Genomic DNA, 13,807 nt, shown 5'->3' on the forward strand with positions numbered 1-13,807 from the left:
GTATTAGATGGTTCCGCCCCAAGCGCCTGATGGAACCGGATAGGTTCCAGACGGAACTTGGGCCACCCCCTGTGGACCTGACCCGCCCCCGAGTGGAGGACCTGGTAGACGCATGGAATAGTGCGACTGCCGGGGTCCTAGACCGGGTGGCGCCTTTGCGGCCTCTCCTGCGGCGACGAACCACCCTGGCACCTTGGTTCACCGAGGAGCTAAGGGTGATGAAACGCCACAAGAGACGCCTAGAGAGTCGTTGGAGATCCTCCCGTTCCGAACTTGACCGAGCACAGGCACGAGCCTTTTTGAAGACGTACCTTGTGGCATTAAGAGTGGCCAAACGTCAACATTGTGCCGCTCTTATTGCGTCTGCAGATAGCCGCCCTGCCGCCCTGTTTCGGGTGACCCGCTCTCTCTTGTTTGAGAGACCACGGGAAGCCCCATTACAGGGCAGAGCAGAGGAGTTTGGGAAATATCTACAGGACAAAGTCGCTCAAATCCGGATGGGATGGGCCCCTTTCAGTGGTTCAGTAGAGACGCCCGTGGCGAGTCTTGAGGGACCGCTTTGGGAGGAGTTTGACTCGGTTGCCATCGAGGATTTGGACAGGTTACGTGGACGTCTGCGACCCACCACATGTGTATTGGACCCGTGTCCCTCCTGGCTTGTACTGGCATCCTGGGAGGTTACGCGCGACTGGCTCCTTGGCCTGGTGAACGCCTCGCTGGGTGAGGGGTCTCTACCGGCCGCCTTGAAAGAGGCGGTGGTGAGGCCCCTGCTCAAGAAGCCTTCCCTGGATCCGACGGACCTAGTCAATTATCGTCCTGTCTCCAACCTTCCTTTTTTAGCGAAGGTTGTAGAGAGTGTGGTGGCACAGCAGTTCCCACGTCACCTGGAGGAAAATGATTATCTAGACCCGCGCCAGTCCGGCTTCCGACCCGGGCACAGCACGGAGACGGCCTTGGTCGCATTGGTTGATGATCTCTGGAGGGCCAGAGATAGGGGTTGTTCCTCTATCCTGGTCCTATTAGATCTCTCGGCGGCGTTCGATACCATCGACCATGGTATCCTGTTGCACCGGCTAGAGGGGCTAGGAGTCAGGGGCACCGTGTTACGGTGGTTTGGCTCCTACCTCTCTGATCGGACGCAACGTGTGTTGGCAGGGGAGCAGAGCTCGACCCGGAGGCCACTCACATGTGGAGTGCCACAGGGATCGGTGCTCTCGCCTCTCCTGTTCAACACATATATGAAACCACTGGGCGAGATCATCCGTGGTTTTGGGGTGGGATATCATCTGTATGCTGATGATACTCAGCTATACATTTCCACCCCGAACCACCCCAATGAGGCCGTCGAAATGATGTCCCGGTGTCTGGAGGCCGTACGGGTCTGGATGGATGGCAACCGACTAAAACTCAACCCTGCCAAGACGGAGTGGCTGTGGCTTCCGGCCTCCCGGTTCAACCAGGTGCTTCCATCTCTGGCCATCGGGGGCGTCCAACTAGCCCCCATGGAACAGGTGCGCAATTTGGGCGTCCTCCTGGATGCCCGGTTGTCCATGGATGATCATGTAACAGCCGTGGCTAGGGGGGCGTTCCATCAGGTTCGCCTGATGCGCCAATTGCGCCCCTTTTTGGACCGGGATGCCCTACGCACAGTCACCCATGCGCTAGTGACGTCTCGCCTGGACTACTGCAATGCTCTCTACATGGGGCTTCCCTTGAGATGCACTCGGAGACTACAGTTGGTCCAGAACGCGGCCGCGCGGGTGATTATGGGGAGGACTAGATACTCCCCTGTAACACCTCTCCTGCGCGAGCTGCACTGGCTTCCTGTGGTCTACCGAGTGCGTTTCAAGGTTTTGATTATGATCTTTAAAGCGCTTCATGGCACAGGGCCTAGTTATATGCAGGATCGCATCCTGCCCCACACATCCCTACGACCAATTCGCTCACACAGAGAGGGACTTCTCCGGGTGCCGTCCGCCAAACAGTGCCGGGGGGCGACACCCAGGAGCAGAGCCTTCTCTGTGATGGGCCCAGCCCTGTGGAATGACCTCCCCCGTGACATCAGGATTACTTCCGATCTCCGCTCCTTCCGTGTACAGCTGAAGACCCACCTCTTTCAATTATCTGGCCTGGCTCAATCGTAATTTCTCTTATTCCTCCTAACTGTTTTTTAAAGTGTCTTTAAATATTAATTCTTAATTGCATATTGGGTTTTTACAATTTGGGGTATTTTAATGCTGATTTTTAGCTGTCTAAATGATGAAATTTGTTACCTCCTCCGTGTATCCGTGTATGTGTGTTTTGTATTTATGTATGTTTATGTGCTGTTATATATCTTTTATGTTTTATGCTCCATTGTACGCCGCCCCGAGTCCTACTTGGAAAGGGAGCGGCTAATAAATCCAAATTATTATTATTATTATTATGACTGGAGGAGGAATTCTGGGAGTTGAAGTCCACAAGTCTTAAAGCTGTCAAGTTTGAAGACCCCTGGATTTTTTTTCTAAAAGGTTAGGGGTGCAAGGGTCTTGTAACTTGACAGCTTTAAGACTTGCACGCTTCAAATGCCAGAGTTTCTGAGCCAACATTTTGGTTGCTAAGCAAGAGCGTTGTTAAGTGAGTTTCACCACATTTTACAAGTTGGCCACTCCCACCCAGTCACATGGCCGGCAAGCCACTCCCACCCAGTCACATGGCCAGCAAGCCACTCCCACAAAGAAGGCCACACCTACAGAAGAGTTCTAAAAAGTTTTGAAACCCACCACTGGTTGCGTTCAGTGGTGAACTTCATATTTTTTTACTACCTGTTCTGTGGTGGGCGTGGTGTGGCTTGGTGGGCGTGGCAGGAGAAGGATGCTACACAATCTCCATTTCCTCCCCACTCCTGGGGGAAGGATACTGCAAAATCCCCATTTCCTCCCAATCACCTGGGACTCGGCAGGCAGAGAATAGATGGGGGCGGGGCCAGCCAGTGGTGGGATTTGCCAGTTCTCCGAACGACTCTGCTACCGGTTCTCCGGGATCTGTCAGAACCTGCTGGATTTCACCGCTGATTGCGTTGTCTTTTGGGGCTGCTGCAGCGCCCGGCTGTCTCATTGTTAAGTGATTGTCCCTTCCCTTCCTTGTTCTCTGCAGGTTACTGTCTCCAGGTTACACAGAGGTGCATTACGCAGCTGATGGGCAGCCGGTCATCGTCTCACCTGAGCACACAGTAAGTAGGACAGGTTTTGTGAAGCTGCAGGTAAGATTTGAGATAAAACGCCCACCAGCCTAGGTTAACCATGCGAAGTGGTGTTAGGAGGGAAAAAAAAGATTTACAGGTAGTTCTGAACTTACAACCATTCATTTAGTGACCAAAGTTACAAGGGCACTGAAAAAATTGAGTTATGCGACCGGTTTTTCACACTTAACGACCGTTGCTGCCTCTCTGTGGTCCCGAGATCAAAATTTGGACGCCTGGCAATGGATTCGTATTTATGACGGTCGTGTTGTCCCAGGGGCAGGCGGTCCCCTTTTCCCACCTTCTGACAAGCAAAGTCAAGGGAGGGGGGGAGGGGGAAAGCCGGATTCGCTTAACAACCCTGTCGCTAACTGAACAATGGCAGTGATTCACTTAACGAAGGTGGCAAGAAAAGTTGTAAAAATAGGACAAAGCTCACTTGTCTAGTGTCTTGTTGAGCAACAGAAATGACGGGCTCACTTGCAGTCGTACGAACGAGGACTGCCTGTAGTCCTCGGCTTGCAACCGCTCATTCAGTGACCAGAGTTACAACGACATTAAACAAGTGACGTAACTATTTCCCACCACTTATGGTGGTCGCGTGATCAAAATTCAGACGCTTGGCTTGGCCACTGACTCGTATTTATGACGGTCGCAGGGTCACGTGATTTCCCCCTCCTGAGAAGCGAAGTCAATGGGGGAAGCCAGATTCACTTAACAACGGTGTTACCAACTTAACAACGGCAAAGATTCCCTTAACAACAGTGGCCAGAAAGATTGCGAAACGGGGCGAAACTTACCAAGTGTCTTGCTTAGCAACAGAAATTTGGGGGCTATGTTGCGGTCGTAAGTCGAGGGCTACCTGTGTTTGCCAGAATGCAGCACACCATCATTTTAACTAACCTCTAAATTGCTTTTTAAACTCTCAGCCCCTACTTCCACCGGTCAAATAGCTCTGAATTCTGGTTTCTAAACTACGGGGACTTAATTGAAACTTGAATTTACTGCCCTAAGAGCAATTCAGCTACAGGTGGGAAACGTAAGCTTCCTGGGCCAGGCGTGGATGGAGGGCGTTTTTTGTGAGCGTGCCCCACGCACTTGGGTAGCTGCTCTTACAGCCCTTAGTCAAAAGGGGAAGAAATTATCCGGCGGATGTTAAAAAAATCAGCCTTTGACTTGGTTTGATTGTGTTCCTCCAAAGCCATAATTCCTTCGACTTGCATAAATGTCTCTTTTGTTTTAAAAATCAGATGGCAGCAGGGCAGCTCGGGTTAATGAGCTGTTCTGGGAAAAATCTTTATTTTCGCGGATTGCTGAGGCTCGAGGGGGAAAGGGAGCGGTTTTCGTGCAACTTTTCTATCATTTGTTTTGGGTTGGCGGCGATGGGCTTGGCCTCCCTCTGGAATCAGGAAGCAGAAAATTAACCCTACAATACAGTTGGAAGGGACCTTGGAGGCCTTCTAGTCCAACCCCCTGCCTAGGCAGGAAACCCTATACCGTTTCAGACAAATAGCTATCCAACATCTTCTTAAAGACTTCCAGTGTTGGAGCATTCGCAACCTCTGGAGGCAAGCTGTTCCACTGATTGATTAATTGTTCTCACTGTCACTTAACTTTCCTTGAAGACGTTTCACTTCTCGGCCAAGAAGCTTCTTCGGTTCTGGCGGAATGGTGGAGAAGGGAAGGACTGATATCTCTTGCAGTCATCTGGTCGTTAGTACTCTCTCTGAGAGTCATTGAGGCCACTTGGAGGTTTATCCGTGTCCCCTGAATAACGCAGATGGGCGTAGAACCTTCTTGGAACTGTTGAAAGGACTGTGTTGTCGTTTGGGGGTAGATGATGTTGTGTCCTTCTCCCTCTGTCAGCAGAGGGCTGTTCAGTTGTAATGTAGACGGCCTCTTTGACCCCACTTTCAAACCAGCAGTCCAAAATATGGACTTTGTGGCCTTCAAAAGATCAGCCTTTGTCTTCCAAATGCAGATGGACTCCGAATCTTGACCCGATGGGTTTGTTCTCCTATGTTGCGCCACCCATCTGTGAAGTGGCTGTGTTGTTTCTCCAGTGTGCAGATCTGCACACGTCTCACTCCGCTGTACTGCATAGACCAGGGGTGTCCAAACTTGGGAACTTTAAGACTTGTGGACTTCAACTCCCAGAATTCCCCAGCCAGCATGGGAATTCTGGGAGTTGAAGTCCACAAGTCTTAAAGTTCCCAAGTTTGGACACCCCTGGCATAGACCATGTTGCTCAGTTTGTGTCTGGGTGTTTTATCCTCGGAGGGGAGGGGGAGGGGGGGCAAGCTTCCGCCTTAGTATGTGTTTTTGGGGTTTAAAGTGTGTATTTCTGTTGTGCGGGTTGAAAAGCCTCCTGAATCATCTTTTCAGATGTTCCTGCAAGGTATGGAATCACAACGTCGCTTTGTTTATTGTTCTTTTCCTTGTGGTGGAAATGCTCCTGCTGGGTCTTTCTTTGGAGAAGGCCCAGTTGGGGTAGTCCCAAGGATTGTGTTGACAACACAGCCCTTTCAGCCATTCCAAGAAGGCTTCACACCCATTTGCACTATTCAAGGCACAGATAAATCTCCAAATGGCCTCGAGGACTCTCAGAGAGAGTACGAATGACCAGGTGACTGCAAGGAATATAAGTCCTTCCATCCTCCACCACCATTGACAGTCAGAACTGAAGTAGCTTCTTGGATGAGAAGTGAAATGTCTTCACGGAAAAAAAAACCCCAAGAAATTCCAGCTGCCTCTTGAAAAAGCACCTTGGATGACGGAGAATCTCCCGTCTCACCTAGCTTAACGATGCTTTCACCAAAGTTTGGGCAAAGAGCAGAATTTTAGAATTCACCACAATCTCAATTGTGAGAATTCACCAGCGGACAATTGCTCATGTAGGTAGTCTTCGGAGCATTTAGCGACCATTCAAAGTTACGACGACACTGAAAAATGGGACTTACGACCATGCTTCATGCTTACGACCGTTGGCAGCATCCACAAAGTCACGGGATCAAAATTCGGACGCTTGGCAACTGACTCGTACTTATGACGGTTGCAGCGTCCTTGGGAGGGGGTGTGTGTCACGTGATCCCCTTTGGCGACCTTCTGACGAGCAAAGTCAGTGGGGAAGCCCGACTCACTTAACGACCGGGTTCGCAGCTTAACCACTGCAGTGATTCACTGAACCGTTGTGGCGAGAAAGGTCGTAAAACGGGGCAAGATTCACATAACCATGGTCTCCCTTAGCAACAGAAATTTTTGAGCTCAATTGTGTCGGTAATTTACCGGACTTCTTTGTGTTTCCCATTTTGTGACCTCTCTTTGCAGGAACTGTGCTATTTTCACGGCTACGTCCGAGGACACGTGGATTCCTGGGTAGTGCTCAGTAGCTGCTCCGGCTTCAGGTAAGAATACAGAGAATACAGAGGGACCTTGGAGGTCTTCTAGTCCAACCCCCTGTTCATGAGGAGAGCCTATAACAGGGGTCGGCAACCTTAAACACTCAAAGAGCCACAAAGGTCCTAACCGGAAGCCCCCCGTTCAATTCTGGAGCCGACTGGAAGTCCGGTTTCCACCACCATAGAGTCTCCTAGCGCAGTGGTGGGCAACCTTTTTTTTCAACTGAGCCAAATCTCGCCAAAACCACGATTGAAATTTATTTGGAGAGCCGCATTTTTAAAACCGAAAATACATAGGATGGTACACTGTTTTTAGTTTCAATAAGTTTTTATTGAGAATATTCGGCATGCAAGTATCCACATAGGTCGGGAGGATACAAATAACACAACTAATAAAACAAAAACTTTAGAACGATATTATTTATCGATAACGTTAAATTCCGTAAAATTTGCCTTACAATGTAGAGAAAATTACATCCTGACATTGACTGACAAAGTCACAACCACTAATGTGAACATTGGCCTTGCATTTCCTTGGATAGTTTGAGTAAGTCAGGTTTGTATGTTGTTGTTTTTAATTTCATCTCTCTCTCCCACTTTCTTTCTTTTTTTCTTTTTCTCTCTCTCTCTCTCTGGCTCTTTGTCTCTCTCTCCCTCCCTCCCTCTCTGTCTCCCTCTGTCATTTTCTCTGGGTGTCTATCTGTCTGTCTCTCTCTCTGTATCTCTGTCTCTCTCTCCTCCTTCCCCCATCTCTGTCACTCTGTGTGTGTGTGTGTCTGTCTCTGTCTCTCCTTCTGTCTCTCTCCCCCCCTCTTCCTCTCTCTCTGTCACTCTGTGTGTGTGTGTGTCTGTCTCTGTCTCTCCTTCTGTCTCTCTCCCCCCCTCTTCCTCTCTCTCTGTCACTCTGTGTATGTGGGTGTGTCTGTCTCTCACTCATTCACTTAATCACTCACTCTGTGTGTGTGTCTCTCTCTCTGTCTGTCTATCTTTCTCCCCCTCCCTCCCCCTCTCTGTCTCTCTCTGTCTGTGTGTGTGTGTGTGTCTGTCAGTCTCTCTCTGATTCCCTCCCTCACTCCCTCTCTCTGTTCCTCTCTCTGTCTGTCTGTCACACACACACACACACACACACACACACACACACACTGTGGTCACCTTGTTGAGTGTTCCAATCACATTTGAAACACTCAACAACTGGCCTGCATTTATGGTATTTTGCAGCATTCTGCAGTCATAGGACCAATGCTGCAAAATACCATAAATGCAGGCCAGTTGTTGAGTGTTTCAAATGTGATTGGAACACTCAACAAGGTGACCACAGTGTGTGTGTGTGTGTGTGTGAGTGAGACAGACAGACAGACAGAGAGAGGAACAGAAAGAGGGAGGGAGGGAGGGAATCAGAGAGAGACTGACAGAGTCTGACAGAATCAGAGAGGTACTTTTAACTACCTGGCAGTGGCGTTTTGCCTTGGGGGGCTCCTCAGAACATCCCAAGACTTCGGAGGGAAGCTTACAGCCCGGAGCAGGAGCAAAGCCCCTTTCCCAACTGGCCCTTCCTCCCTTGGAACGCTTCGGAGGGAAGCTTCTGCAAAAGCCCCGGCGAGTGACAACAAGTTCCCGCCGAAGTCTCCGAGGCTGTAATTTTCTGAGCTGTGCGCGCACGCCTGTTTTCCACGGCGTAGAGCAGCGGCGAGATTCTGCGCAGCGAGCGATGATTCTGGGGGCCATCCGGGAAGATGAGGAACGCGAGGGGGGACACTGCCCCCCCCACTGATGGCCTCCGGAATCATTGCTCGCCGCTGTTCCACGCCGTGGAAAACAGGCGCGCACGCACAGCTCAGAAAATTACAGCCTCGGAGACTTCGTGACTTTTGGGGCGGCCGCCCGAGAGGAGGGAGGGGAGCGGGTCCCCGGCACACAGAAGAGCCGCATTAAAGGGTGTAAAGAGCCGCATGTGGCTCGCGAGCCGCGGCTTGCCGACCACTTTCCTAGTGCAGCGTCCTTTTTCCCCTACCGACTGGAAGTCCGGTTCCCCCTACCATAGAGTCTCCTAGTGTGGCGTCCATTTTCCCCTACCGACTGGAAGTCCGGTTCCCCCTACCATAGAGTCTCCTAGTGTGACGTCCATTTTCCCCTACCGACTGGAAGTCCGGTTCCCCCTACCATAGAGTCTCCTAGTGTGGCGTCCTTTTTCCCCTACCGACTGGAAGTCCGGTTCCCCCTACCATAGAGTCTCCTAGTGTGGCATCCATTTTCCCCTACCGACTGGAAGTCCGGTTCCCCCTACCATAGAGTCTCCTAGTGTGACGTCCATTTTCCCCTACCGACTGGAAGTCCGGTTCCCCCTACCATAGAGTCTCCTAGTGTGGCGTCCTTTTTCCCCTACCAACTGGGAGTCCGGTTCCCCCTACCATAGAGTCTCCTAGTGTGGCGTCCTTTTTCCCCTACTGACTGGAAGTACGGTTTCCCCCATCATAGAGTTCCCCCTACCATAGAGTCTCCTAGTGTGGCGTCCTTTTTCCCCTACTGACTGGAAGTACGGTTTCCCCCATCATAGAGTCTCCTAACGCAGCGTCCTTTTTCCCCTACTGACTGGAAGTACGGTTCCTCCTACCATAGAGTCTCCTAGCGCAGCGTCCGTTTTCCTCTACCTGTCATAATCGAAAGGCCTATCAATTGTGGAGCCCACCAGCGACAGGGAGCTGCAGCAGAGGGATAAAAGAGCCATCTGCGGCCCCAGAGCCGCCTGTTGCTCACCCCTGCCCTATAAATTCCGGACAATTGGCTGTCCGATCTCTTCTTGAAAGCTTGTAGTGATGGAGCACCCGCAGCTTCTGGAAGGAAACTGTTCCAAGGACGAATTGTGCAGGAGAAGGCAAAACCTTTGCTTTCCCTTGCACAAAAGCTGTGCGCTTTATCCTGCTCTGCCAGTTGATTTGCCCCAGAATCCTTGCTTGGAATGCCTGCTGAAGATTCGGTGCAGTGAACGTATTCTTTGGAATGGAACAGAACAGAACAGAATAGGAACAGAACAACAGGGCAGAATAGAAACAGGAATGGAGCAGAATAGAATGGAAATAGGTAGATGATGGATAGGATGGAGTGGGGAGGGGTAGACTAGAGTAGAGAGGAGTGGAGAGTGGAGCAGAGCAGAACTACAGAATAGGGACAAAACAGAACAATATAACAGAACAGAATAGGAATAGGAATAGATAGATAATGGATAGGATGGAGTGAGGTGGAATGGAGAGGAGTGGAGAGTGGAGCAGAGCGGAGTGGAACGGAACAGAACAGAAGAAGGAATGGAACAGAACAGAATAGATTATGGATAAGATGACATGGGATGGGATAGAGTAGAAGAGAAGAGAACAACAGAACAGGAATTGAACAGAACAGAACAGAAATAGACAGATGATGGATAGGATGGGGTGGAATGGGATAGAGTAGTACAGAACAGAACAGAGCAATCTTCGAATTCTAAAATCCCAGAACACCTTTGGCGTTTTGTGCCTTCCCAGGTGACGATCCCCTGGTGGCCTCCTCTCCAATTTCTCTCTTCGCTCCTTTCTTCCCCAGTAATTTTTTTCTGGGGTGCCCGGAATATCTTCGCCGGCCTTTCATTTGGGGCTGGGCAATCTCATCCCCCCCACTTCCTCCCTCCCCATCCCCAACCTACCCCCCCCCCCCACTTTCTCCTGAGCACCCCGTTCTCGGGACTCCTGCAAGTGTGGATGACTTTGAATTGCATCCATGCTTTCCCAGACCCGGGGAGGGGAGGGGAGGCGGAAGAGCTGGGGTGGGAGGAGGTTTTTTTTTGGCTGTCCCTGCATGGGGACCTTCCCCCTTTGAATCCCCCCCACCCCAGCAAGGACCCAAAATAGCCCTGCCAGTCTCTCTCTCTCTCTCTCTCTCTGGCTCAAGCCAAGAATGCCGGCCAGTGAAGTCACCCTTCAGTTATGCAGCCCCACCCCCTCCTCTCTCTCACGGCCAGTCCTCATTCCCGACTCCTGATGTCAGCCGGAACAACCCCCCCCCCAAAAAACACCCCCCCCAACACCGTCCCTTGTGGACGGGGCCACAAAGAGCTATGGAAATCTCTGCTTTCTAGGCTTGGCGGGACCCAAATTCAAGTCTCGGAGTTGTGCCTAGCTGGGTTTCCCTCCTTTGGGTTACTCGGAGGTTGCAAAGGCTGAAGCCAGGCTCCTCTCTTCCTCCTCCTCCTCCTCCTCCGAGGAGGTCCGTTCCCTTTGTAAGGCCAGGGTTTTGTGTTGTGTTTGGATAAGGACCGACGTAGATGCATTCGCAGGCGAGCCTGTTCTTAATTTGCAGGGGACGAAGGGAGGATGCCGGGGAGACGTATATTATCTGGAAGCCCTTGGAGCAACTCCAAGGAGCTGTTAAGACCCAAGGACAACGTTTCCCAGCCTCTGCAACTGATCTGGCTGGGGAGTACATGGGAACTGAAGCCCCCTCCCCGCCACCTTAAAGGGCCCAAGGTTGAGACATGGCTCCTAGGGAAACAGAGAGTCCTCGACTTATGACGACCATTGAAGCCAACGTTTCTGTGGCTGAGGGGTTTGTCAGCAGGAGGAGGAGGAGGAGGAGGAGGAGGAGGACTCTGGGGTCCTTGGTGCTCTTTGAGGTGGTTTCCTTACAGACATTTCGTGGCCCAACTAGGTGACATCATCAGTGCTAGAAGGGAGTGGGGTTTGTGGAGAGGAGGAGGAGGACTGTGGGGTCCTTGGTGCCCTCTGAGCTTGTTTCTTTTCTTGCAGACGCTTCATGACCCAACTAGGGGACATTATCAGTCCTAGAAGGGAGAGTGGTTCAGTTTCTGTATATAGATATACTTCTCTTGTCAGTATTGGTGGGCGTGTCCATAGTGATTCCTGAATTAGGCTGCCATTTAGTACTGTATTAGCTTGTAGACTAAAACATATGAAGAACGGTTGCAGGAACTGGGTGTGTCTAGCTTAAGAGAAAGAAGGACTAGGGGAGACATGATAGCAGTCTTCCAATATCTCAGGGGTTGCCACAAAGAAGAGGGAGTCAAACTATTCTCCAAAGCACCTGAGGGCAGGACAAGAAGCAATGGGTGGAAACTAATCCAGGAGAGAAGCAACTTAGAACGGAGCAGAAACTTCCTGACAGTTAGAACAATTAATCAGTGGAACAGCTTGCCTCCAGAAGTTGTGAATGCCCCAACACTGGAAGTCTTTAAGAAGATGCTGGATAGCCATTTGTCTGAAACGGTATAGGGTTTCCTGCCTAGGCAGGGGGTTGGACTAGAAGGCCTCCAAGGTCCCTTCCAACTCTGCTATTGTATTGTATTGTTTGTCTGAGTTGGTAGTTGTTTGTTTGGAGTATTGTTTTCTGCTTGATTGGGTGTCAGGTGTTAATTCCTCCTTATCTGGGTGTTGACAGCTGGCGAGGAGATATTTTGGTCTTTTGGTTTCCTTTTATAGTCTTTTGATTGTCTCTTTGGAAGGGTGTGTAAATGTTGCTTATCTCTATGGTCTATTTTGAATGCTGTGTAAATGTTGCTTATCTCTATGGTCTATTTTGAATGGTGTGTAAATGTTGCTTATCTCTATGGTCTATTTTGAATGCTGTGTAAATGTTGCTTATCTCTATGGTCTATTTTGAATGGTGTGTAAATGTTGCTTATCTGTATCAGCTCTTTGGAAGGGTGTGTAAATGTTGCTTATCTGTTTGCTTTACGACCACAAGGGTGTCCATAATTTCTGTTGTCAAGTGAGACACTTGTTAAGTGAGTTTTGCCTCATTTATACGACCTTTCTCGCCACTGTTGTTAAGTGAACTCCTGCAGTTGTTAAGTCAGTCCCCTGGTTGTCCAGTGAACCGGACTTCTCTGTTGACTTTGCTTGTCAGAAGGTCGCAGAAGGGGATTGTGTGACCCTGGGACACCGCAGCCGTCGTAAATATGAGTCAGTGGCCAAGCGTCTGAACTTTGATTCTCGTGATTGTGGGGATGCTGCAATGTCCGTAAGTGTGAAATAAGTCACTTTTTCAGTGCTGTTCTAACTTTGAACGGTCACTAAATGAACGGTTGTAAGTCGAGGACTCTCTGTATCTGAAGGACAGCCACATTACCGGTAGTCCTCGACTTACAACAGTTCGTTTAGTGACTGTTCACAGTTAGAACAACATTGAAAAAGTGATCAAAATTTAGATGCTTAAAAACTGACTCATATTTACGACGGTCGCAGTGATCCCCTTTTGCAACCTTCTGGCAAGCAAAGTCAATGGGGAAACCATATTCACTTAACAACCAGGTTGCTAACATTATCAACTGCAGCGATTCGCTTAATAACGGTGGCCGGAAAGGTCGCAAAATGGGACAAAACTCACAATCACTGTCTTGCTTTAGCAACATAAATGTTGGGCTCAACTGTCGTAAGTCGAGGATCAACTGTGTACATAGTCTGTGGACTTTTGTTTCTGCTTAGTATAAGGGCGACGTTTTCAGTAGTGCCCCAGAGCATGGGCAGAGCGCAGCGGTCATCTCTGCAGAGATCACTGGAGGTTTTAAAGAAAAGATTGGACCGTCATTTGTCTGGAACGATATAGGGTCTCTTGCTTGATGAAGGGGTTGGACTAGAAGACCTCCAAGGCCCCTTCCAGCTGTATTCTATTCTAAAGGTGCTGGGTGAGAGAAGGCACTGATTCAACAGTTAAGTGCCCAATTGGGCTCTGTGTTGTGGTCGTATGTCGAGGACTACAGACCATATTCAGCTGTTTCTCAACTTCCATGCTGGAAGATGTGTGGACTTCAATTCCCAGAATTCCCCAGCTGGTGCATTCTGACTGAGGAATTCTGGGAGTTGAAGTCCCTGCCTCTTAAAACTAGCTAAAATGGAGAATATCACTCCAGAGTTTTCCTACGATTATCTCCACTGCATCCTCTTGACCTGGAGGGGGGAAATGGGGTGAACCATGGCCCTCGGTGGCAGTTCATAATCATAAGAGTGCAGAGAAGAGCAACAAAGAGGATTAAGGGACTGGAGGCTAAAACATATGAAGAACGGTTGCAGGAACTGGGTGTGTCTAGCTTAAGAGAAAGAAGGACTAGGGGAGACATGATAGCAGAGTCCCGATATCTCGGGGTTGCCACAAAGAAGAGGAGGTCAAGCTATTCTCCAAGGCACCTGAGGGTAGAACAAGAAGCAAT

General features: G+C 50.0%; 1 protein-coding gene across 1 annotated transcript in view; it reads left to right on the top strand.

Moving 5' to 3' along the window:
* Positions 1-13,807, top strand: part of ADAM33 (ADAM metallopeptidase domain 33) — a gene marked incomplete at its 5' end in the record, with an annotated part of 65,329 nt that overhangs the window by 17,095 nt on the left and 34,427 nt on the right. The window contains 2 exons of the mRNA XM_081959979.1: positions 3,136-3,211; positions 6,548-6,624. Of these exons, the coding sequence (XP_081816105.1) occupies positions 3,136-3,211; positions 6,548-6,624 (153 nt within the window). The remainder of the gene's footprint in view (positions 1-3,135; positions 3,212-6,547; positions 6,625-13,807) is intronic.

The sequence above is a fragment of the Natrix helvetica genome, assembly GCF_964273705.1.
Source record: "Natrix helvetica genome assembly, chromosome: 7".
NCBI lineage: Eukaryota > Metazoa > Chordata > Lepidosauria > Squamata > Natricidae > Natrix > Natrix helvetica.